Source organism: Ochlerotatus camptorhynchus, unplaced genomic scaffold (genome assembly GCF_037179485.1).
Source record: "Ochlerotatus camptorhynchus isolate MF236.1 unplaced genomic scaffold, CSIRO-AGI_Acam_v1.1 ptg000077l, whole genome shotgun sequence".
Classification (NCBI taxonomy): domain Eukaryota; kingdom Metazoa; phylum Arthropoda; class Insecta; order Diptera; family Culicidae; genus Ochlerotatus; species Ochlerotatus camptorhynchus.
In genome coordinates, this window is record NW_027040567.1 from 10603838 (window position 1) to 10630978 (window position 27141).

Consider the following 27141-nt stretch of genomic DNA (forward strand, 5'->3'; position numbering starts at 1 on the left):
TATTTTCAAAACAACCGTGAATCACCATCAAGTCACGCAATGGATTCTCAAAATCGTTACACCCGTGACGGCAGTCGCATCCACATTTCCTCCCATACGAAGAACAGCTGACAGTGGTATCTTGTCCTGACCGAGGTTTCCGGCCATGGCTACACGAACTAGCGATGCAGCTCCCATAACTGCGGCTGCTTCCAATGATGCTGCTGGTCCGTCTTTTTTGACGAATTTTAGAGGAGACGGACCAGCAGAAGGAACAGCAGCAGCATTGGAATCAGCCGCAGCCGTGGGAGCTACATCGCTAATTTGTGTAGCCGTGGTCGACGCTGGAAATCTTGGGCCGGTCACGACAAGCGGTGCTCAAAGCGGAAAGTCAACAACCAAACAAAAACTATACCACCCGACCATTCGAACTGCTCGAATATCATGGCGGTAGCTGCTACACCAACCATTCAATCGTCCAACATAATGTTGGAGGACCGTCTTGGCAAAATCTCAAATAGTTCAACAAATTATTTTTACTCTCGTTCCTTTTTGCACTTCCAACTAACACAATAAGAAATTATAATTACGAATCATTAACTACACAGAAAAAGGAAAATCCTTTCCTTTCTCAGAAAAAAGCTTCCGCTCTTTCAAAGCTAACGTGTTTTCGGTGTTCTCGTTGCTCCACGCATCGTTCATCTTCTTGAAGGAGGAGAAGCATAGCTTCATAATGAACGGGAGGTTTGTGCATTTTTGATCATCGCGCTGTGGTTGCACTTCATGATGACGTTCACCGCCAGGGCTACGCTCGGGAACTCGACCAATCCGGAGGAGGAACTTCCCGATTTCAGCGGGAACATTCGCACTTGTGACGGGTGCCAGTCCTTGATGGTGAATGCAGTCAGCAGCAGATCCTCGGACGGCATACGGGTGGGTTATTGAAAAAGTGGAGAATGCGATTTTTGCTGGCCTGAGAAGCGATTGTTCTTGGAGGCGCTGTAGACCTTGGAGTTGATCGAATTGTCCTGCAGGGTGTACGGGTTGGTGGACTCTGACAAGTAGTTCAGTTTGGAAAATTGGCTGGTCCGTTTCGGGTCAGCGGTGCGTCCTTCATCAGTCCGACGTGTGTTCCGGCAGGTGTTGGTCTCGGTGTTGGTTTCCAGTTTTCCGACGGATGATACTCAGGCGGTGAAAAATTCGGTGCAAATCCATTTCCTCCGCAGTTCCCAGAAGGGTTGGTTGACTAATGATTGACGTTCGTTGTGCGGGGTCGGCCTTCCGCCGAAAATGGAAGGATCGTGTAGCAACGAATCTCGTCCGTTGCAGGCATCCTTGGAGATGGATGCATCCAGTGTGTAGTCCCAACTGGAGTCCGTGTCGTTTTTGAAAACATTGAAAAACAAAACAAAAACAAGAGCTGTTAAAATACCGAGTTGTCAAACAAGGCATTATTCACAAGCAATCAAAAGTCAGGTCAATTACTTCTTGACACTGCCGGTACAGTTGCGGCGGCTGCGGCACACTGAGATACACTGAGAAAAAAGTTGGCGCAAAACAAGTGTGTAGAGTGACCACCCCTTGTTTTTTGAACATTTTTCTATTGACTTTTGCCTTTGCAAAGTTGTTGAATCTTGCTCAATGACTGAGTAAAATTGTTTTGCAATTTCATTTTCTCTCACGAAATTTTACTGCGAGTAGATCTGTAACGGCAATTTTACTAAAACTGAGTAAAATTTCTGTGAGAGAGAAAGAGATATTGCTATAAAATTTTGCTCGGCCAGTGAGTAACATTTAATTTTCAGTAAACTGCTTATAGTAGTTTACATTTGACTACGGCAAAAATAGTTACAGCCGGCGTCGGTGGTGTAGTGGTAAACGTGACTGCTTTCTCACCCCAATGGGTCTGGGATCAATCCCAGCCGAGGTCGGTAGGATTTTTCTGAGGCATAACAATCTCTGGTCACGTCTTCCTTCGGAAGGGAATTAAAGCCCGGCCCATATGTGTTGAATGGGTGCGATATCCTACGCAGGTGTGGAAGCTGCCTTCCTTGCACATTCGATTGTCGCTATCGATGTCCGTCGGTGATTGGCACTAGATTGCGGAACAGAGACCGACGTTAAATTAAGGAAAAATAGTTACTTGAGTATTTTCTACCCAAAATTAAGTTCAATTGACTCAAATTTGAGAATATCTTATATACTCAATAGTAGCTTATTGAACGATAGTCATGAGAAAATCGAATCTCTCGTTCCGTGTTTGACAACAACAAAAAGTGAGAGTGGAATGAAAAACTCAAAATTACCCAAAATTAAGTAACAAGAACATAAATTTACACAATTAGATTTTTTGCCGAGATGGGCACCACCGAGCAGCTCGGCATTTTATTTTGCTGGAAATTCAGCAAAAATACGTTTGTTAGCTGAGATCTCGGCAAAATTCCCGTTTGTTAGCTGAATCTCGGCAAGTTTTTCATTGAGATCCAGCAAAATAAAATGCCGAGCTGCTCGGCGGTGCCCATCTTGGGGGAAAAATTTAAGTGTGTAGGGTTTTTTCTCTCTGTGTACATCCAATTGTGTACATTGCTTCGTGTACGTCAAATTTGTTACATCGGGAGAATTACATCGGTTTTGTGTATTGTATCCCGTAAAAAATACAATGATTTTCATTGATGGAATGACCTCTGTGCAGCTGTTTGGATGTAATATTCAACTTTTTTTTTTCCATCACTCGGTAGATTCAGAATTAACCATTTTATTCGAACTTTTAAAATGTGGTTTACTACCACTCGAACTTTGAAATAAAACATTATTTTGAGATTTTTTCTTCTAGAACCTCGAGAAAAGTAGCCAACATTTGTGCGTTTCATAAAAAAATATAAATTATTTCAGTGCCAAAATTTCAAAGGGGCGTAATTGCATTTGTAAACAATGGCTTTAGCCGTCGATTTCTCGTGAATAAAAGCTCACTCATGAAAAATAATGACACCAGCAGGTAGAGAGATGTTTCCTCTACCAGTTAGCATTGTCATTTTGGAGAGGTAAGATTTCATTCGCGAGAAATTGACGGCTAAAGTCATTGTTTACAAAAGCAATTACGCCCCTTTGAAATGTTGGCACTGATTTGGTCCAGTTTTGTGAAATCGCTGGTAGAAAGTCACGCCAAAACTGCTTGACAAAGTGGTCAATAGGCGTGCACAACAGCCTCTATACCCATGAGGCGAATTTGTTAAATAACATGGTAGACCTATTCGTCTCGGGCGGGCACTAACTAAAAATGCAACTAAACAAGTCAGCAGGGCCTAACTCGAAACGAAAACAATCACTTAAATCGTCGGTTATTCACGAATGACAACACACCCACGCAAAATAACTAATCTATCTGATAGAGCAATGTTCGGTCTATCAGATGGTGTTAGTCAGATTCCGTAGGCGTGTGTTCATTCTTGAAAAAGCGACGTTTAAAGTCATTGTTTACGTTCCGTTTAGACCCTTCTGACATGTTTGCCCTGCTAACTCTGGCTGCATGCGGTGCACAATTCTCGTATGCAAACAGGTCTGGCAATTTTCAACTAGCTTTCTCTTTCTTTCCTTGGAGCAGCAACATTGGCTGCTAAAAGGAAATAAAGAGAAGGCCAATATACTGCCATTTCTGATGTAGATTACATTGTTCCGATTCTTCTTTTTACTCCCTCACGGCCCCACCCCACAAACACGAAAAACAGAGCGCGTTGCATTCGATCTGTCAAAAATTTCAAAGGCATAAATACAACGGCAAGAGAGAACCTGAGAGAGCGAACAAACAACAAGAACATCATACGCCAAGAAAGTGAAGTCTCCGTCGTCCTCCGTCAGTTGATCCTCCATATTTTTCGCAAAGTCCAGCTAACAAGCCAGCAGCGGTTTTCGAAGCCGAGTTGTTCTTTATTTCCGGATTTATTGCGTGTGTATTCTGTTGTGTTGTTTCCGTTTTTTGCGGTTGTTCCGGGGGTTCTTAATTTGTAATCATTGGTCAATATTTAGTGTGGCGTTGCCGCGGCGATTAAGTAGTTTTCCGTTTTGCTGTTGCTCGACGGTGGGGCTGAAATTTTTCTCGATTAATCATACTTGCGCGACTGCGAGTGAGTGTGGCTGTGTGTATTGCTCATACGTGCTACATACGACATACGGTACGAACGGAATAGCAGCTCACTGTGGGGGAACCGGAGCCGGTGGAAGAAGCAGAAAAAAAAAGTCAGAAAATTGCTCGTCGGGAGGAAGTGAACTTCCAAATCGAACGGTTCTGCTGAGCTCGTGTGTGAGCCGTGTGTGTAAATCGGGCGTAAAGTGCAAGCAATGTAAGTATACAATTATCGAAAGAATTTTCGATATTTAAACGGAACGGCAGGTGATCGGATTTTTCTTTTCCATCTACATATGCCGAAGGGGGTGGCAAGGCAGGAGAATGGCAGACAGCACGAAAGAGAAAAGAACAAAGTAGCAACAACAGCGGCAGCGCGCTGGAGGACGATAGGTGGGGTCCGTCTGGGAGTTGCGGGGGCGTCATTATCTTAAATTAGATCTGTCTGCCTTGTGTAGTGTTGAGGATTGGCTGAGAGGCATAAAGCCGAAAAATGTAGCAAACTGGGTAACATTTTTGCTCTGGAAATGTTGGGAAAGATTTTCGGGGTAATGGTTAATGTTTTAAGCGATTAAAGGAGGTACTTAGTGCCAATCTTCTGGGTTACAGTAGTAGCGTAAACAACGCCGAGATATTGTTGCGTATTAGGAACGTGCTAGTTGAGATACACTCGGTCGTTATCTGTCTAGATAGATGATAGAAGAAGACACGAAGGTTGGTATGTGGTTGATGAGATGAGTTTGCACTGCATGACTAATAGGAAAACATTGTAGGGAAATTCAGTGCCAGATGATAGAAGTATTGATATTTTTTTTAAATTATGTTATTTCTCGATGTAACGTGAAACACTGGCCAGACTGAGTAGTTATAAAATTCAGGGTGTTGAATACCTGGAAAAATCAAGGGGTATCAGGGAATTCATTTATGGACCTGTAAAATCAGGGAAATATTTCTGAATCACAAAAACTTATTAATAAGTATAACTGACTTCGCAATGGTCAAACAACTGAATTGCTCAATGTTGTTTGAGGATGGTTATTCATTTCAGATTTGAAATAGAGTTGTGAACTTGTGGTTGCTCAATGCTTGATGTTGCATTTTTGTAAGTTGTGCAAAAATTACTCAAATAAAAGGGTATTTCGAAGATTTTGAGCCTAATATAAATTCAGCTCCCACTGGGTGTTGGTATATTTCTCAGATGAAATTAGATCCTAAGGGTTGATAAAAATCAATTTTTGTAGACACTAGACGTTGTTAGTTGTTGAAAAATTTAACCTCCAAAAGGGGAACGTACGTCCCTTAATAGATGTTATGCCTAATTGTGTCTGACAGACAAAAATCAATCCTTTGAGCGTTTTGCAGCGCCTTTCAGTAAAAGCAAGAATGGTTAAAAGTTTAGAGAAGAGGATTATTCTTTTCTGAATACTTGTAGTTCTCCTTATTCTGTTCTTAACTGCCTGATTGGCTCAAAGAATCGACTAAATGAGATTTTTTTTATTGCTTGGCTTAGAACTTTTATGATTGCAAATGATTCAAAGATACGTAGAGAAACATTGCCTTGACAGCATAGAGTGGCTTTATTGAGTATTCTAGGTCTTTATTGTATACCTGGTTAGCTCGGAAAATTAGCTTCTCAGTAAAGTTATTGTATTGTGATGTTGCAGCCACAGACAAACAGACATAACTCTCGCAAGTTGTTCATCGAACAAGCATTTCACGGTCAATTTAAAAGCATCGTAGATGGTAATATCATAGAGGTAACTCTAAGACTAGAGATCCCGAAGAAACGTGCTCAACTTTTTGGTACTCGCTTCGGTCCCAAGCTAATCGATGCACCCCTCGAAAAATAGAAAAATTCACGAACCCCTTATTTTATCTGTCAAACTTTCATAGCGAATCAAAACAAACATAATGTAGTTCTAGAATTTCGACTAGAGTGGAATACGTTAATCGATTTGCTTGGGACCAATAGGCTAGTCAAGTAGTGAGCCAATTTAAAACCGTTAGTTTCCACCGGTTGGTAGTACCGCTATCTGTGGCGCGCATAGTCATTTCCCTTGAGTTTGACGTTTAAAAACTAACGCCATCTGTTCAGCGTACTATCAACCACAGTGTACTTAACAAATGGCGGTAATGTTTTAGCGACGATGTTTTACAGTGAGAAATGTTCAATGTGTTATGTCTGTTTGTCTGTGTTGCAGCTATTGCAATTTCCAAGTAACCATAGGCATGTTATTTCGCCTTTTTGATTATACACAGCTGAACAACGGCTATACCAGTGTTTGTAAGCTCTGATGAGGCTCGTTTAAGGCAGAAAGGTTCACTTATTCGGCTTGTTGGTTACTTGGGTTGAGGTGAAATTAGCTTTCAAAATTTTGGAGATGAAAGCGCTGTTTTTGTACGATTTCCCACCGGAGGAATACGGCCTCGAATTAGCGTTTGGTTAGGCTTATTATCCAGAATAACTTTCTTACAAAGGTGCTCAAGGGATAAAATATAATGGGATTAAGGACAAGTGTTTCATATGTAAGCTTTCTGCCCCTCGCGTTGAGCTCGGAAAAGAACTTCTAAGGGTGAGAAAATTGCCATCCAAGGACCTCTTTTCGTATCATGGAGTAAGGAGGTGAGAAACGGATCTTGAACATGCTGCGATTAAGCAAGCCTTTTTTGTAGATTTATATCGAGATGGTTGCAGTTTCCTTCACACATCGCTATCAATCATAGTTAAGGAATGTTAAGCGTTCCCGAAAGACTTAAAGAACAGTAGAGAGGAAGCCAGCGATGCCCATCAAACACGTTTGAACGAACTAAGCTACCCATAATCGCATAACAGTCCCATATGAAAGAGACAATCAAGCAACTGACTGAGATGCGATTATGGGCACTCATTGGGAAAAGGAATTCATGAAATATTCGATGTTATTCGGCTCCGTGGTGTTTTTTTTTTTAACATTTGAGCTTTATTAAATAAACGAATTGGAATCAAAATGACATAAGGATTTTGATGAATTCTTAAATGAAGTCACATTATTTTATAAAAAGCAAATTGGATTACAACATAAACGTACTTCAATTGAAATTTGCTTAACACCGCGAATATTTAACGTGGATTGAAATTGGATGTTTAAAGGATTATGTAAAATATTGTGGCATTGACGTTTTTTGGTACCCATTATATTAACAATTTATAAGCGTGAAGCTTCTAGCACAGACAAACAGACGTAACGCTTAAGCCATCTCCCAGTTGCGCTGGTATCATTCTTGTCTGCATACATTACTTTTCTTGTATGCATTGTTTGGGTCTATTCATGTAAGGGCACATACATAAATGACGTATCATTTGAGGTGGAGAGGAGGGTTTCAGAAGTGACCGGCCATATAGGGAATGACGGGGTAAGACGGCCACCGTGAAGCTTGAAGTAAAATTTAATGAAAACTGTATAAAATTACCGTGATAAATTTAGCAAATATTGATTTTTTGAATACTTTCCTTGATTACATTGATTTTCAGAAAATTTACTTTTCATTTGATATTTTATAACGAACCAAAAAAGACTAAATAATGAATGGAATATCACATGATCCTGACCATACAAAAGGTTACTGTTTTCGTACATAACTGGTTAGTCCATGATTCTCTCACTACGCGACACTAGCATAGAGGTAACTCTAAGACTAGAAGGTCCCGAAGAAACGTGCTCAACTTTTTGGCTCAGCTCTGGTACTCTCTTCGGTCCCAAGCTAATCGATTCACCCCTCGAAACATAGGAAAATCCACTAACCCCTCATTTTATCTGTCAAACTTTCATAGCGAATCAAAACAAACATTGTGTAGTACTAGAATTTCGACTAGAATGGAGTACGTTAATCGTTTGCTTGGGACCAATAGGCTAGTCAAGTAGTGAGCCAATTTAAAACCGTTAGTTTCGTATTGATTGTTGACATTAGTCTGCGTGTGGACTTCACGTAGATGTCATGACTTCGTGGATGGTGAGGATCATTCTACACACTTATTTTTCGTCAACATTTTTTTCAGAGTGCCTGATTTTGTTTGTGAATTATTGTATGTTTGGCAACCCGGTATTTTGACAGTTCAAATGTTTTGTTTTAGTATGTCAAACCCTAAGAGGAAGAGGAGACAACTGGCTTCTTTTTTTTTTCTTTTGTTCGGGACCTAACACTACTGCGACCAGTAAATTGATCTATTGTAGTATATCCCGTGTCCTTAGTTTAGTGCATGTCGTATTACTCCATCACTATTGAGAAATGATGAAGTATTCGATTTTTTTACAGTTGCCACTCTTGCATTTATCGCAAGGATCCGACTCTAATTGAAAGGTCCCGCTATTTATACCCTTCGGAGTGTTGAAACACCCTCCAAAGGCGCGCCCCTTTGTCAGTCAAAATTGGATTCCTTAGCAACAAAATTAAGGTATGACACCGATAATGACCATGCATCAGAACCCTAGTCTTAACCACTTCAAACTAGGGAACAACGAATAGAAGATTAGGAATCACATAGATGAAGACAACTAACTCATTTTTTCCCTGTGTCAAGATCATCCTCATTCGACAGCCATTACTCGTATTCATCGGACGTGTTCTCTTTCTGCTCTGCTTAACTTGGTGAAATATTGTAGCGAAAATGAGTGTAGTTCGTAAAAACACACTTGTTGTTGACTTCAGTGTCCTTCCAGTTCGTCCCAATGCGGGAAAAGTGCAAAAATTCTTCGAGAACAATATTAAGCTTCAATATTCGGACGTTAGATGCATTCAGTTTCATAACGTACGAAATTGTGTTTTTGTTGAGATGATAGACAATGAAGTTGCCTTGCGCTATGAAAAGGCGCACAACTATAAACACGCGATTCTCTGTGCGAAGAGTGAGTTCAAAATCCCGGTATATGTGGATTGTGAAGCAGTGACCGTTCGAGTGCATGATCTTCCTCTGGCATGGCCACAAGCCACTGTTATGAACCACATGGTAAAGTACGGGACAGTGATTTCCAGTCGACATGAGAAATGGAAGCACTACTTCCCAGGATTCATGAGCGGTGTTCGAGTTTTACGAATGCGACTCGAAAGCGCCATTCCATCGTACATCACGGTCGACAACGAAACAACGTTGGTAACGTATGACAAGCAACCAAAAACGTGCCGCCATTGTGGCCGAGCAGCACATCACAAACAGAAATGTTTGGATGTAGCCACATCGAACAATAGCACCGCTCCAGCAGCTCCACCAACCGAGGGGGTATTCAGTCTCGATGATTTCCCGTCGATTGATATCGAACAAAACCAGCCAACGACATCGGGTCAATCATCTCCTGCTTTCACCGGGTTCTCAGCAGAAGAACAACAGCGAAACACCGACAATCAAACCGAGGATCATCCCACTTCAAGCAACGACGAAAACTCTAGCACCAGCTCATCAAACGCAACAAAGGATTTCATTGAAAATACCAACAAACGCCGGCTGTCGAAACACAAGGAGAACGAAAAAAAGAAAGTTCGTGCTGATCAGTGCACCCAGAAGACTGGTCAGCAAATAGATCGTTTAGATGAAAATAATGCAACTTATCAAATAGGGGATAATACCAACAATCAATACGAAACTAACGATTTTAAATTGGCTCACCACTTTAGTAGCCTATTGGTCCCAAGCAAACGATTAACGTACCCTATTCTCGTTGAAATTCTATTACTACACAATGTTTGTTTTGATTCGCTATGAAAGTTTGACAGATAACATCAGGGGTGTGTGGATTCATGCAGAACATGCAGGGGTGAGTGAAATAGCTTGGGACTGCTTGGGACCGTTGTTCTGGTACTGAGTGAGCCAAAAATAATAATGATTTTCTTCGGGACCCAGTGGTCTTAGAGTTACCTCTATGATAATACGTTTTATTTGAAAAATAAAAGCGGGAAGGGATCGCATTGTAAATAATGGTCATCGGCCCAAGCAATGCCTAATAGGCGAGGGGGCCTTATAAATAAACGCAATAAAAAAAAAAAAAAAAGATCATCCTCGGTAGACAAAGCCGAGTCTTGTCACTATCAAACAAGGCATAAAAAGTAACAAGGACTAAGATGTGTTCCTTGGATTACTGAAAAATCCTGTTCCCCTAGTTTGAAGTAGTCAGGACTAGGAATCGGTGGTAGATCTTACATCCCGTAACGTACCACGAAAAGGTGATCTACCCACGTTACGGGGCAACTGGCTTCTTACTCTTTTATCTCTATCTATATCTTACGCACTTCAAATCGGCCAATCACGAGCTGGTTCGCGTTTGACAGAAAAGTGGTTCGTTTTCGTCGCCGTATTGTCTCCTCTTCTCTTAGTCAAACCGTACGAGCTACCGAAGACAATGGTCACGCCAACGCCGGATCAACAGAAACGATATTCGGCCGTTGGAACGCTCCCGATTCCGGTCGATCTATTCGGATGGGAAGTACCGAGGGGAAGCGATTCACTTCGATGGCAACAACGATATACTGTACACCATTTTGAATCAGACGCTTCCCTGCAGGAGGAAGGTCGACCAACCGGTGGAAACTAACAATTTTAAATTGCCTCACACTGAACTAGCCTATTGGTCCCAAGCGAACGATTAACGTACCCCATGCTAGTTGAAATTCTAGTACTACACATGTTTGTTTTGATTCGCTATGAAAGTTTGACAGATAAAATGAGGGGTTCGTGGATTTTCCCATGTTTCGAGGGGTGCATCGATCAGCTTGGGACCGAAGATAGTACCAGAGCTGAGCCAAAAAGTTGAGCACGTTTCTTCGGGACCTTTTGGTCTTAAAGTTACCTCTATGGGTTTACTGCATCAGGGTAAGCTGGGATCCGGATTCATCGTACAACAACCTGGATGATGAGGATAGGCATCAGAATCTGACGTTGACGTTCAACCGCGTGACTAGTACGGTGGACAATTCGCTTAGGCAGGCCATCAACAATACTGCTGCTGCGCAGCACTCGGATCGGCCCCGCTCCGTCTCTCGTATGTCGCAGTGCGATGAAGATTTGATCCACGGAAAGTACAGCAAATATTACAAGCTGGTGAGGCACATCGGGAAAGGCGCGTACGGCTATGTGAACCTGAGCTACCGGAACTCGGTTAGGTTGCTGGTGATATTCATACTGAAGGAGAAGTTCGTGCCGCAATTTATGATTAAGACCGAGGAGAAGCGGAAAATTCCGATAGAAGTTTACCTGTTGACGCACGTTAAGCATCCGAACATTGTCAACATGTTTGGTTTGAGAACGACAAGTTCTTCCAGGTTGCGATGGAAATCCACGGCTCCGGGATGGATCCGTTTAAGGTGTTTCGCTGTGAGATCCTTATTCTCGTAACCACTTCGAAACTTTGACTGCACAAATATCAGCTTCTTCGATACGTACCACAATGAAACTGTTACTCCACATTTGCTGTACTGCAGCATACATGAAGTAGCAATTTCAGGTGAAATGGGGCATTATTTTTCGAGATGTGTGTAATTGAAAATTCGAAGTGGAAGTGCATGTATAGCCTACGTGGTGGCCATTTGTGGACTCTACAAGGAATCCTTAAATTTATCGACCGAAGACCCGTGATGACGGATCTTTCGACAGATTGCTAAAGTGGTTGCTTTCCTGAGCATTCTACAACGGGACATCAAAGACGAGCACGTTATCATCGATCACAATTATCAATATATCAAGCTGATTGACTTCGGATCGGCGACGTTCGTACAGGAAGGGCACATTTTGTCTGCCTTCTACGGCACGACCTGGTAGTTGTCAGGCAACTACTACTCTGGCCCAGACCTGGAAATGTGGGCTCTCGGCGTGACACTGTACGTGTTGATGTTCTTCGAGAACCCACGTGGACATTGAAAAAATCCTGCAATCCGAACAAATCATTCCGCACGAAATCAGCGAAGAATTGGAGTAAGTGATGCTTTAGCTGATGGACAAGAATCTCAAAACTTGGATAACCAAGCAGGAATTAATGGAGACGGAATGGATGACGCAGGAAATCAATTCGTCACAGTTCAATTTAGCCAAAATCGGCCGAAACCAATCCGCAGAAGTGCTACGTAAATGCGAATATCTGCTTCAACCAGACGGGATTGCCCACGTCACCGCCAGTGGCGTCGCCTTAACCTCAATCTACCTGTGCACCAACTCTCAAAACATAAACAATTATCAAAATATTGCTTGCAATGGATAGATATCGAGTTAACTAGAAGATTAAGTGTGTTAAACAACCGATTCGAGTATGAATATGGCATTAAATCTGTTTTTGAAAGTTGGTGCACAGGTAAAAAGTGTGGTTACGCGACGCCACTCACCGCACAGTCTTTCGATGGTGAAGATGGCGATGAGCATGTTTTTTTTTCGTCAATCTTGTTTTCTGTGCTGAGCACCAATGCTACCGACGCCAGGGAGGCAGCTCCCACACCTGCATCCTACCTATCGACCCATCAACTCATGAACCGGGGACCAACGGTTTTACTTCCCTTCCGAAGGAAGGTGTGATCAGAGATGGTATGCCTCAGCACATCCCGGCGGCGCCGACTGGGATTGAACCCAGGCTTGTATCCGATTGGGCAACACCAGTTTCAAGACACTGGGCTGATGATTCGAGTATGGAGACAAGTTGTGTTCCGACTGATGATTCGTCACTGGAGGAGCCGGTTTACTCAGAGAAGCAAGTGCCGGAAGGAAAAGGCTACGGCAATGCTTGGCATACACAGTTTTGGTCATGAACTGCTCATTTGCTAATAACTTTGCACACAGTTGACGAAACATAGTTTTTTTTTAATAGTCGATAGAATAGAGTTTAAGCTTATTATCGATACGTAAAAAAGTAGATTTTAATTCTAGTAATAAACTGTATTTTTTTTAGCGTTGCAAAAATATAGTGAGAAATGCTCGCTGCACATCTCGGATTTTAAGTGTAAAAATTCATTGGTGTTGATGTAAATGTTAAGAACTATGGAAGAAAAATAAATTTCAACAACGGAGTGAAAAGTTATTAACACAAAAATGAGCAGTTGGTGTGTACAACTATACATGTTTACGGAGTTGACCGAAGCAACAATTGCCACGCTCTGAAAGCTACACAAGTGAAACGAGCTCGCAAAATGCCTTCCAGAGCACCCAGACCGAAGAAAATGAAGTGACAAGCTGAAACAGAGAATTTGGAAGATCCACTTTGCGTTGTGTGTGGTCTCTGTTTCAGTTCCTCTGAATGTGGAAAAGGTTGGCCAACTGCCCTGTATGCATTTCCTGGTTGATGTGATCATGATTGATACTATCTGCCCATTTTTTTGTAGCATTAAGATGGTTAAAATTGAAGAAAATCATTCAAAATGTAAATGAGAACTCATCTAACTTTCATTCTACTCCATTATTTACTGAAAAAATATGTTTTAGTTTAACGAAACACATTATCCATCAGGACTACACACTTAGAAAAAATCACCGACTTCGGTAATTCATTTACCGAATTCTCAACAGCTGAACGGTCGGTAATGTTTTCGGTAATCGAGAACATTACCGAAAAATCTGTAAACTGGATCAGCAAAATTAGCTGCCAAATTTACCGAACGATCGGTAACGTTTACCGATGTGCATTGCTTGATTTGTAGTCGACTTTACCGGAGAACTGTAATTTTGAGGACGATATGCAAATCGAAAATTACCGAGAGATCTGTAATTTTTTAAAAAGGTAACCGACTCAACTGTAATTTGCTTTAATATTGTTTCAAGGTGGCGGTCACTGCAACCCATGTAAACATTTGGCTGCTGTCGTGATCAATAAGTTAGTGTTGCAAATTGCACCACCAATGAACAAAACCGTTTTTGACGGAAGGATTCGGCGCTACACTGAAAACAAGGAAGCTTTGGAAGAATATTCCAAATGCTGTTTTCAGACCGTCGCCAACGGGAATGGAACTTGGACCGACAGAAAAAAAAAACAAGCAACAACATCGGCCATCTGTAATCGGTATTTATTTAGATAACGAAAATTAATCTACGATTCACTCATTTTGGTGTTGTATAACAGCCTCCATAATTTCACCATTTTATTTTTCACAAGCACGAACGCTTTCACGGAGAACAAATTATAGCAGACGCAATTATTTTTCCGGTCGAAATAACTATATTGTTCAATTGTTTTAGAGATAACCCGAAACTATAGTTGATTTGACTATATATGTATAGAGGGCAACAACTATAGTCCATAGTTGGCTCCTCGGTTGGCTCAACTATATTTTTCAGTAGATGAACAAACGTCAATCTTCAAAATACAACTATGCTTTAGTTGATTCAAGAAAACTATTGTTAGAAAAGCAAAATTTTACAATGTTTATTAAACGAACTGCTCTTCATTATCGACATATTAAGGAAGTTTGTTTTGCTTCTTTATCGATCTCAAAAAAACAACTGCAAAATCATAAAAAAGTGAACAAGAACATTCAACTTAGATTTGAACCGTGTTCATCTGCGTGAGAACCAGCTATCTTATCGCCTGCTCTACGCATCACAAGTTAAAAGTATGTGGATTTATGATGATCATTTGAAACCAAATTATATAAATAAATTACATTTGACGGTTGTTATAATTGATCAAAGTTATAGTTGAATTGAGTATAAGATGAACAGTTGAATCTACTAGGTAGATATGATTGAGTTGACAATGTTGGAATAACTATAGGTTTCTTTCAAACAACAATATTTTTCCATGTGAAAGTAACTATTAGGATTGTTAACTTAACTTAACGAATTTGTTCTCCGTGTTTAAAGTTGATCGAAAATAACAATATGGTGGATTTGACGTTTACCTAGACCATTACCGAACTCAGTAATGGAACGCTTTGTTTACCGAAACTTCAGTAAAATATTTCACCGAAGTCAGTGATGAAGCTGATTTACAGACCTGCCGGTAAAATGTTTACCGTTTTCGGTAAATTGAAATTAAATTACCGAAATTCGGTCATTTCATTTACAGTTTTCAGCAATAAAACGAGAAAATACCCGAGGGGTGCGACACATCTAAATCTCGATTTTAAATCGTCGAAAAATCTCACACTAGCGAATCAATTTACGGAAAATCTTTTTTCATCTCTTGCATCTAAACCCATCTACTCGCAGCGCTCTCCACCCTTTTGCAGGAAATCTTCAAAATCATAATCAATCGTGTTTCTATCTATTAAGCGCGAGTGAATCTCACAACAGCAAAGCAGAAAATTTCCTGCATCTTAGATAGAGTCGCCCCCCTCGAAAATACCGAAACATCTGTAATTTTTAACATTACCGATCTAAGATGGTATTTTTTTTTACCGAACTCAGGGTCGCTGTTTAAGTGTGTATGTTCTATGACCATCTTGCGTAACAATTATTTCAGGCGTAACATTTGAAATCGGCACAAATGCATTTGTAAACAAACTTTCTAAGGCCATTTACACGCTAACCAAAGTACCCCCACGCAAACCAATACCACTTTCGCAAAGGAGTGAGTTTCCCCTATCCGATGATGTTGGTTTGCGTGAGCGTACTTTGGTTAGCGTGTAAAGGGCCTTAAAAAGTTTGTTTACAGTGCCATTATCAAATGTTACGCCTGATTTTCCAAATCACTTTATTTGTTATTCAATGTTTAATTTTAATGGTTATTTATGATAACATGATAGAATAGACTTGAAAAATGCGGCTTAAGCATAAATCAACGATATTCTGAGGGTTTCTAATGCTCCACACGCGCTTACGCTTAGGTACCTTCTTTTTCTGCTTCTAGAGCCTATCGGGTGCTGCAGCTAATCTAAAGCAAAATTCAATTTTTATCTTTGCTCCGTAGCATGTCTGAGAAAGAAGCTGTCGATCATGTCGAGGGTGAGGAGCACGATGCCAACTACCAGCCTCCCCCGCAGAAGACCATCGAGGAAATCATGGCAGCCGACGCAGAGGACGAAAGCTTACGAAAGTACAAAGAAGCCCTGCTAGGGGAAGCTCAATCCGAGAAGATTATTTTCGGTAAGTCATTTACTGTTAAGACGGGATGCTGCGTGACGTATCAATTAACGATTTTATCTTACCACAGACGACTCGGACCCACGGAAGGTTATTGTGAAAAAACTCTCTCTTCTGGTGGCTGATCGCGATCCCATGGAACTGGACCTGTCCGGCGATATTTCCAAGCTGAAAAAGAATGTAAGAATCGCTCAAATTACCAACAAATCTGAATCTAAATCTTGTTCCTTTGAACGGTAGGTCTTCGTGATTAAGGAAGGCATCCAGTATAAGATTCGCATCGATTTCGTTGTGCAGAGGGAAATTGTTCATGGGCTGAAATACGTCCAGAAAACCTACAGGATGGGAGTGCCCGGTAAGTTATGCCCTTCATTGGCCTTACATTTCCTAAAACAACGAATGCTTGGTGTCAGTTTTTCGATGTTTAATTGAAAAATATTCCGATTTTTTTAATGTCATTATTGTTTTCTCTGCCTGCTACCAAACTACCTACCGTGTTTCCAACGAACTAATCCATGACCACGGGGACAACCTATTTCTGCTTTGCTAATAATATTATAATTTAAATGCAATCCTGAAGCAATTCATGGTAAGCGGTACTCAGCTGGAGGGAATTTGTTTGAGTTTTGCGTTCTTTACTTCTATCTGAGTGTAGTATGTGCTTGCGGCTTCTTTCTTATGCACTTTAAAGCCTAACATAGTCTTATTTTGTTTAGGTTACGCCTTATTTCATAGTTAATCAATCGCCGTAGGCAAAGCACTTCCAAACAACAACGGGGTAATCTGCCGATAAAAGCATAACAGTGCTTGATTTCCTATTCAAATGGGACTGTTACGCGTTTATGAGTAGTAAATATTATATCACTTGTATGTTGAGGGATTCAATATTTTTTTTAAGTCGTTTAAAATGACGTGATTTTCGTTATCTCGGTGAGTCGGTATAGATAACAGGCATTCGTATTATCTCATTTTGAAATGGGAATTATACCAAGCGTAGAGGCGTATCCAAAATAAAAATGCAGTCATTTTCGTGATATTTTGATGCTTGGTATACTTGCTACACACATCTGAGCGTTGGAAGCTTTAAATTAACATTGAACTGATATTGATATGACTTTTTATTATTAAATATGTAAGTAGCTTTAAATTCTCTTATGACTTCATCGCCAATGCGTCTTTTTAAAAATCCGCTCAATCGGTATTTAATATTCTTATACTTTTTGTCTACTTCAGTTGCTAAAGTAATTCGCAAGAAATCAGTAACCAGTTCCGAATTATGTTACCGGCCTTTGGATGTGTACCAAGTACCAGATTTAGCTCCATCTCCGTGCTGTCGGAATCAATGATGAATTTTCAAATATACGTATCTGGTTTTGTAAACAAAGATTCAAACATTAATACACCACGTTCCTAGTTGAGGCCCATTCCCTAGGTTGGATAATCGTACAACAGAAGATTTTCCAGATGGATGTCAATGGCTTGAAGACGAATAATTCCTATCTTACTTACGACTACCAACTTCCAGTGCTTCAAATATATTGCCTATAGCAAGGTTGTTACGACTACGGATTTGGCACGGCTTTCCATCTCATATTAGGTCTGGTGCGAATTTGGCGATGATTAGATCCATTTAGTTGGAATTCATCTAAGTTTTAATTTTAATTATTTTAAGACTCTATTCCAAACATTTCAAGGACACACTTTCAAATATACATAAGTGCTTTTGTAAACAGTGACTTCCATCGTCAATTTGTCGTTCGCCCACGCATACTATTGACCATGAGCATGAGCATGATTGACCGCCTGCGGTTACTACTCCGTTATTGTCAGATCAGCTGCAATTACACAGATAACCAACAGATGATGCTTAGTTTGCCGACGCATAGTACTGAAGAAATAATTAAGGACAAGTTTGATAGAATCCCCAAATGGTCGTTGTAATGGTTGATTTGCCATGTAAAATCAGCCATAATAGGTCATTAGTGAATTCGTTGTCCTTTTTAGCTCTCATTTTTTTTAATTGTTTGATGGAATTTCCCGTAAGTCCATTTTCAGAACGATTCTATGATGCCGCAGAAAGTATTTGAGTATTCGAGACCTTTAAAACCCTTAAAGTTCTAAAATATCTCAGAACGTCCACGATCTTATCAGTTCCCTGAACACTAATTGTTTTTTTTTTTAATTTTGAAAAATGTATCGGTTTTTATACATCATCTGGAAGAGTTTCGTTTTCTGAGCACAGCGATATTTTTTTCGAACCCTCATACTTTCATCTTGATTTTTAAATCAAGATTTAAAGTAAAATAATAACTTCACTGTTTGACACTAAACTAACAAACTGTGAGCTCGCTCCCATACAAAGTGACACCGAGAGGCGCTAATAAGGGGATTTTTGCAAATGTAATCGACCTTATTTAAAATAGTTCCAGTGTACCAACATTGATGAAAGTTGGGGTTTGGGTTCCATTTATCTCAATACCCTTAAAGAACCCAATTAAGATGTATGTATTCGTTCGGAGCTCGTTGTACATCTCTTAATCTCTTCAAAGTCCTAAGTTCGCAGATCCTCTCTTAAGCACTTTTAAGATATATGAAATTCGGTGAACCCTCGCGTAACATTTGAAAAGGGAGTATCATTTTTTTTGTAAAGCCTGATGAAATAAAAATGTTGAGTACTCAAAGTGAAGGTCATTTATTGCACTTTAAAGGAAAAATAGCGAACAAATTATTCCGATTTGGTTTTGGTGAAATCTCTAACTTTTCTTCGAATACCACTCATCATATTTTGGACACTCTGTTGGCTAACCTGAGCGGTCGTTTTGTTCAACACCATCTCTTCATCTCTGTCGCATCCTAAGTCACCTTTCCATTCTTCTTTAACTTCTGTTTGACAATTGCCCAATATTTCTCAATTGGGCGAAATTGAGGGCAGTTGGGTGGATTGATGTCCTTTTCGAAGAAATCTACCCCGTTGTATCGATACCACTGTAGAACTTCTCCTTTGTAGTAGCAGCTTGCCAAATCAGGCCAAAACTTTACAGGTCCATTGTGAGCCTTAATGTACGGAAGAATACGTTTTTTTTATGCACTCATGCTTGTACATTTTGGAATCCATATTCTTGTTTGTCACGAAAACCTGGGTTTTTTGTCCGCAGCTGCAAATACCTTGCGAGATCATAAGCTTTCTTGCAAATTTATCAGCAAAAATGAATTTGAACTTAAAGGGCGGTCAAAATTTGGTCAAGGGAAAACGCGTGTAAATCGGTGAAATCGTTTATTTAAAAAATCAAATTAAATTTCTTTTTCAAGTTCAATTAGTATAAAATTCAGGAAAAATATTCAGTTAGGCTTCCGCTTTTCCAAATCCGAATTGCCGGGCCTTACGCTTGACCCCTGCCATCAGATTTTGTACAGCCACCTTGTCCACCTTCTTCGCCGCAGAAAGCCAGTTTGCCTTGAACTGCTGCTCGCCCTTAGCAGTTTTTTTGGTCTTCTTTAGGTTCCGCTTGACAATAGCCCAGTATTTCTCAATTGGGCGGAGCTCTGGCGTGTTGGGAGGGTTCTTGTCCTTGGGAACCACCTGCACGTTGTTGGCGGCGTACCACTCCATGGCCTTTTTACCGTAATGGCAAGATGCCAAATCCAGCCAAAACAGTACGGAACAACCGTGTTTCTTCAGGAAAGGCAGCAGACGTTTATTCAAACACTCTTTCACGTAAATTTTTTGGTTGACAGTCCCGGAAGCTATGAAAATGCTGCTTTTCAAGCCACAGGTACAGATGGCTTGCCAAACCAGATATTTCTTTGCGAACTTTGACAGTTTCATGTGCTTGAAAACATCTGCTACCTTTCCCCTTCCTTTTGCCGTATAAAACTCCTGTCCCGGAAGCTGCTTGTAGTCGGCTTTGACGTAGGTTTCGTCGTCCATTACCACGCAGTCAAACTTCGTCAGCATCGTCGTGTACAGCCTCCGGGATCGCGCTTTGGCCGTCGTATTTTGTTTATCATCGCGATTTGGAGTCACTACCTTCTTGTAAGTCGATAGTCCGGCTCGTTTTTTGGCTCGATGCACGGTTGTAGACGATACACCCAGCTTATTTGCGGCATCTCGGAGAGAGAGGTTAGGGTTTCGCTTGAAACTACCGGCAACTCTCTTTGTCGTCTCAGCGGCTTCCGGTTTTCGATTTCCCCCCGATCCAGACTTCCTGGCTGCCGACAAACGTTCCCCAAACACTTTAATTACATTTGTAACGGTTGATTTGGCAACTTTCAGCGATTTTGCCAACTTTGCGTGCGAGTAGCTCGGATTTTCGCGATGCGCGAGCAAAATTTTGATACGCTGCTCTTTTTGCTTGGACGGCATTTTGACAACTGAAGAGTGAATTCCAAAATCAAAATAGGAGCAACATTCTACACACACACACCTTCAAAATGAGGGGTGTTCAGGTTTTTTAAATGCAAAATTGAAAGAAATACGTCAAGTTGATATTGACCAAATTTTGACCGTATCACCCTTTACTAGGGACATCACCTCGACTAGTGGCTTTGTAGAACTTTTGTCCGGGAAGCTGCCCATAATCCATCTTCACGTTCGTTTAGTCGTCCTTGCATCCGTCGTACTTTGTAAGAACCTCAGTGTACAACTTCCGGGCATGTCTTTTGGCCACTAGATTCTGCTTCAGTGTCCTGTTTGGTTGCTTACTGGCCCGAACAGATCGAAATCCTTCTCGCTGACGAATCCTTCTGAATTTCTTGGCGATATCATAATCCGACAGCCCTGGGTTTGCGCTAATCGTTCTCAATACCTTCTAATGCAGGTTCCGATCCTAAGCTCCACTACGACGCTTGCTATGATCCTGCCGATTGATAGTATGCCACTCACGGATACGTTTGAGAACACTGCACGCACACGGTTGATTAAGCCAATTTCAACGACTTGGCGATTTTTGAACTTGACCACGTCGGATTTTCCAAGTGGGTGTCGAAAATTAATTTTCGGTTTGCGGGTTTCCATCAAGTCTCTTCTTCTTATTCGCATTTCAAGTTTATTGCTTAGCGCATATTAGCTTATTGCGTGCTCTCAACTTAGAGTTCCAAATGCACTTCCACAGTTATTAATTGGCAGGCTTGCCTAAATTCCTCCAATTTAGATTATGCCGTATAGATGCTCATTCATCGTGAGGTAGTTCATCCCTCACATATAGACCTTTTTGACGTTTAATCGTCTTTCTCTATCTAGCACACATGAATGAATGGATGGTTTGTTTTCCCACTAATCTGTTTCCCTCTTACTCGCACTCGTTCGATTTAAATGGTGCAGTAGTGTGCACCGATCAAACGTCAAAAAGCTCTATGAAGAGCAATGATGTCAAATCCAAAGAGCGCAAAAGAGCTCGAGCTCAGATTGATGCTCAAGCTGGACTTTCACAAACACGCATCACGATGAGTGATGCGGGGTTCGTTCTTGGATGAGGCATGATTTACATCGGCTCTGCTCACCAAACAACATTTTGAACTTTGGGGTGGACTCGGTTAAACGGTGAGCTTCGTTATGCACTCGGAGAGAGCACGCACGGCTTTTAGTGGACCCTACACGATTGCTTTTATTGACAATAATTGTATTGTCAATATGTTCTATATTGACGTCAATACATCGAGATTGACAATATTTCTGAATTCACATCATCAATATTATTGTCAATAATTCCCCTTCGCGTCAATATATTGATGCGTGTGGGGTTTGCTTTTGATTAATGCACGGATCTTCCATTCAATATAATGATACCCAACAATACATTCCATGGACTATAGGACCATTCCCAGAGAACGTAACATTTTGAGAGACTGATGTTTTTTAATTTGGGGACCAATTTTTGGGTTACTCAAACTCAGTCACAAAACTCTGATCGTTTTTTTCCGCTAAGTGCTTTATGAGAAAAACTAGTAAAAACACTAATTACTCCGTTTATAGATTATCCGTTGGTGATGTTTTCGTATTCTCCTGTTGCCTTTTAACATGTTCATTCATTCAATTTGCTACCCTCGCTGCACACTCGGTAGCTCGGAAATCTTTCTGGACCAACCATTGAAATAGGCGGAGCAACCCAACGTAAGCAATGGCTTTAAACACAAAATTCTCGAGAATCAAAACACTACCATGTAAACTAAAATTTCCATTCGATAAAGCAAGTTTGCTCTATCAGATGATGGCGTAAGATTGTTTGGATGTGCTTTGATTTTCGATGAATTTGTGTTTGAAGCCATTGTTTACGTTTGGTTGTTCCACCTATTTCAATTGTTTAAATCAGGTTGAGTCTGAATCGATTAATTCATAACTTTCAGTTGGTTGCCAGATGTCGCAGAAACGCAAATCAAATTTTGATACGGCTCTGTTCTTCCGCAAGTTAGGAGATTAAGCAGATGGTGAATTAAAGTATAAATCTTGTGAGAAAAAATTTAAACAAAACACAACTTCAATTTGAAAAGAAATTTAAATCAATGTTAGTTGAAACGTTATTTAATGAACGCGTGATAATTACAGGTAGTATAATTAACATTTAAATAATCCGCTGTGTTAAAAATGTACTTACTCTACCTAAAAATTCTGCATAGCATTAAATTTGCAATGTGCAACTTATACATGATTGATGAATCTACGTTACGGTCGACCAGCAGATGGAAATGAAAATCGTATGTCAAATCGTATGGAATATTTTTAGTACATTATCACTTTTGTGGTTTTGGATTTCAAACCTAGGTGTGCACTGGTGCAGTTTCGCGTAGATTCATCAATAGATAGCGTAGAAGTTTCTATCTCCGACTCTATGTATGTATTCCCGGCATAGCCCAATATCTCTTGATTCTCAACTGCGATTTTAGTTTGCAACACAAGAGATGATCCGCTACAGGGGAAACGCGCTTATAGTTGCGGTATGTTAGAAGCGTTAGGTTCCTATAGTTGTGCATAGAGACTCAATACACAACTATAGGAACCTAACGCTTCTAACGTACGGCAACAATAGGAGCGTTTACCCTACGATGACGAGACAGTTGAAATGCCGAAATCGGGTTTCAGTTTACAAACACGAAAGCTATCCTGCTTTGCCTGAAATAGGGGCGTTTACCGAGAATATAGACAGTTACCCTAAGAATAAAATTGCTACTTTTGAGTTTCGGAATATATGCATACGTTCCATAATGTTTTCTTTTAATTTCTTGGTTGTGCACTTCTTTCTCGAATACAATACAAAATCACTCATTCATGCGCACTTGGAGAAGCCATCAAGAGCCAAGCTATTTACGAATACATCACGAAGCTCCAAGTTTACTGCTTTGCGCGAGCGCATCACGAAGTTAAAATTTCTGCTCGGTAGGCGGTCGATGTACACCCGAGAACGAGCTCCCCATCCCTCTCAGCGATGCGGGTTGGCAGAGCAAAAGATATCATCATCAAAATATGCTGGAGTTGAGCTTATTGATGACTCTTGAGTCTTGATGGAGCTTTTGGCAAGCCTGTTCATTGAAGCTTTCGATGCCAATACCAATGCATGAATTTGTATATTGTGTGGCAAGTACGCTGCCCATAATAGCATATCAGTCCCATATGCATACGAAATCAAGTAAAGATGGGACTGATATGCGATTATAGGTTGTACAATGATACTCCACCCACGCCCATGGAAGTCGAGAAATTTCCACCCCGAAAGATTCCCTCGACCAGACCGGGAATCGAACCCGCCGCCTCCGGCTTGGTAATACCGTGCTTTTACTGATTAGGCTATAAGGCTTCCATCAAGTATAACTTCTTTTAAACAGAATGAATCGTGATAAACTTTTCAGTGCTGAAAATGAAACATTTCAAAACAAACTGCTGTCAAAACATTCCAGATCCGACCGCTAGGAGTACTGCAGTAAAATAAACATTGCGTCCAGATATTAAATGACTCAAGCTTTATTGTGGTTTCTATGAATATTTAGACTTTCTCGACGAAATGTGGAAGCTGCCAAAATCTTCTGTGGTTTTTGAAACTCTTACCATTTCAGCTTTTCCTTGTCGTTTTCGCGCGCAAACATCAGGTTCACCAGCTGGATTTGTTATGGTTTGGAACAAAGGAGTCAAAAGTAAACACCAGAAGAAATGTCATGGAAACCAAGCGTTATACATAGGAGAAATGGATGTAATGTCGGCCTAAATGGCCCCAATTTGAGCCCATACATAAATTCATCAATCGACTACATTTTCAATAGCGATGACGCTTTCATCTAGATAAAATTGATAAATAGCAGATTTTTAGCGATGGGCCCAATCTTAGATCCATAGGCCAACATTAGAGCCATTTCCCCTATATATTTCAAGGTGGGATTGATGAGAGCGAAATCGAAAGTGAAATTTGACAACGACGAAATTAAAATCACTTGGGTCTAAATAAAGAAAAACTTCGCAATATTTCTTACCCTATTTTGTCTATTTTATCACTTACATGTTCCTTTGTAGGCCCTCATTTTGCATTTTTTTTTAATAACGACATCCAAACTGGGATCGATTTTTTGTAAGTTTTATTTATCATGAATGGAAATTATCAACTTAAAGTACTGTTCTATTAAATGCTTTGTTTAGTTTTCGGCACTTTTTGAGGAATTTCAGTAACACATTTTACGAATGAAATCTGATGTTGGCTTTCTTTTAGCTTGATGATGAGTTTTTTGTTTGTTAGGTAACTGATAGTTGCTAACCTATCATACTAGAATAAGTTTTAACCTTAACACAAAATTTGCATGCTTTGCACGTTTACTTTAGTAATGTATTGAACAATTAAAAGCAATACATTTACCGGTTTTCACTGCTCTAAGGGATACACTTGGCAAAATCTTGCACATTCAACATATAATGGTTTATCAATCTTAATAACATGTTTATAACATTCGTTGTCATTTATAATGCATTCACTCTGTATCCGAACACCACCGAAATCATCACAGTGGACAAATTGACTCAGATGGTCGGCTCGTACCCGCCGAAGAAGGAAATCCAAAGCTACACCACCCCGTTCGAGGAGGCCCCCTCGGGAATGATGGCCCGCGGTACCTACTCGGTGTCGTCTCTCTTCACCGACGACGACAAGAACGAGCACCTCAAGTGGGAATGGAGTTTCGAGATTAAAAAAGACTGGCAGTAAAGAATTTATTAAAATCTTAAGATGCTTAAACAAACAAGAACAACAATCGCTCTGCATCAAATAATCACGTTTATATATATACATACATACTATGCATATACAGAAGAAAAATAAGGGTTAGAGGAGCTGACAGTATGTCAGCTTTCGATCGGGTTCAGTAGAAGATTCGCGCGTGCACTCCTCCGGATAGGTGTGCCCTGCCGGACGAACATGAAACAAAATGGGAGATTACATGAGAAGAAAACATAAGAATAAGGTCTTCGTGAAGGAGTTTTATCGCTTTAAAATGTAGCCAGATACATATTATTTCATTTTTAAAGTTTATTATCCTATAATAGGCAAAGCAAGGTGAAAACAGCAGTGAAAAGGTGCAGAACGTTCAAGGTGTTGAATGAACAAAAACAAGTAATTAAGCGAGAAGAAAATGTTGCCGTTTCCAAAGTTCGTGTTGTACTAATTTGCTTGTGAGCGTCGGTAATCTGGAAGAACAAACAAGAACGAGAACAAGTCAACGGGGTTAAATGTGATGCTTTAGCAGCCACGGTATTATAACTATATGGTATTATCGTTTTCCTTCTACTGAGCGTTATAAAACAATTCTCGGTGGATTTCGTGATTAAGAAACATTTTCCAATTTCTAATGTATTCAACTTTATCGCAGTTGATAACATAGAGACAGAAATACTGCATTTTCCCTTTGCGTCGTTGCTCGTTTCCATTTCTGTGCGCTGTAGTATCATTTCACTAGCAGTGTATGATTGTGCTGCCAAACGAGAAAAAGTATGTGCTTCAAAAAGCAATAAAACCGTAAAAATACTATCCTGCTAACCTATGCGAATGGAAGAAAACAAAGAAAGTATATCCAAAAGTGCTACCTTTTTATAATAAGATTAAGAATTAAATCGAGAGCAAACAATAAAATCCTAGCTGCGACAAACAAGTGCATAAATGTGTAAGCATAAGAACCAATAAAAATGACCTTTTTACACCATTACCTAGCAAGATAGGAAACGTCGAAGGTAAAATAAAAGAACAATTAGTAATGATTTTTCATATTTCTCAAACCAGATAGGATTTGTTGCAATCTTTGCGCTTTGTAGGTGAGTATATTGCGAATTATTTTGACTTACAATGTTTACAATCAATAGTTTTGCGTGAAAACCTAGCTGCAGTATCGCCAAGCCAGGATTTGCATTTACACGGCAGTATACTTTTTTTTCTCGATTACTACTTAAACGGTTAGCTTTCTAAATTAGCTTCGTAAATTTTGTTTTGTAAATCAAAATAGTCAGTACGTGTTTAAGTTGGTCGAACCTAGAAATCCGCATAATACACGCATTTAAAAACAGGAATTCATAAGTTCAAGAAAAGTAACTGGTCAACAAAAATCAATAACCCTATTTACAACCAACCGATTAGCCATATATACCTAGGAGAATGAACAAATGAAATAAACCCGCAGAACCCGAACCGATTAATGCAGATAATAAAACCAGTAGCGCCAAGATTATAGCATTGAAAATAAACAAAACAAACTACAGTCAGTTTTGTGCTCAACTTGTTCAAACAAACAATAATTGAGTTGTGTTCTACTGGGATCGTACGTTGATATATATCACATCCTGCAAAAGAACCCCATATTGTTCGTTATCACAGTTTTATATTTCCCCCCCTATTGTGATTCATCTGTATTTTTTAAAGAGCTGTTCTATTTTGTTTTGCTTTTTTTCTTCGTCAAACAGGCTATAGTACCATAGAGGTAACTCTAAGACCAGAAGGTCCCGAAGAAACGTGCTAACTTTTTGACTCAGCTCTGGTACTATCTTCGGTCCCAAGCTAATCGA

The 27141-nt window shown here is 40.2% G+C and overlaps 2 protein-coding genes across 2 annotated transcripts in view; both read left to right on the forward strand.

Moving 5' to 3' along the window:
• The window catches only part of hay (ATP-dependent DNA helicase hay), an 89243-nt gene that overhangs the window by 32590 nt on the left and 29512 nt on the right, over nucleotides 1-27141 (forward strand). The window lies entirely within an intron of this gene.
• Nucleotides 3825-26874, forward strand: RhoGDI (rho GDP-dissociation inhibitor). The gene is made up of 5 exons (XM_065217583.1): nucleotides 3825-4316; nucleotides 15949-16124; nucleotides 16192-16301; nucleotides 16362-16476; nucleotides 25101-26874. Exons 2-5 carry the CDS (start codon nucleotides 15950-15952, stop codon nucleotides 25295-25297), a joined length of 597 nt encoding a protein of 198 aa, XP_065073655.1. The 5' UTR covers nucleotides 3825-4316; nucleotide 15949; the 3' UTR covers nucleotides 25298-26874.

What these genes read in the sequence shown, in the direction of transcription:
- RhoGDI (XM_065217583.1), top strand. Translation starts at nt 15,950, where the DNA reads ATGTCTGAGAAAGAAGCTGTCGATCATGTCGAGGGTGAGGAGCACGAT. An exon ending in TTTCCAAGCTGAAAAAGAAT is followed by an intron (nt 16,302 to 16,361) that starts GTAAGAATCGCT and finishes TTTGAACGGTAG; the next exon opens with GTCTTCGTGATTAAGGAAGG. An exon ending in CTACAGGATGGGAGTGCCCG is followed by an intron (nt 16,477 to 25,100) that starts GTAAGTTATGCC and finishes AAATCATCACAG; the next exon opens with TGGACAAATTGACTCAGATG.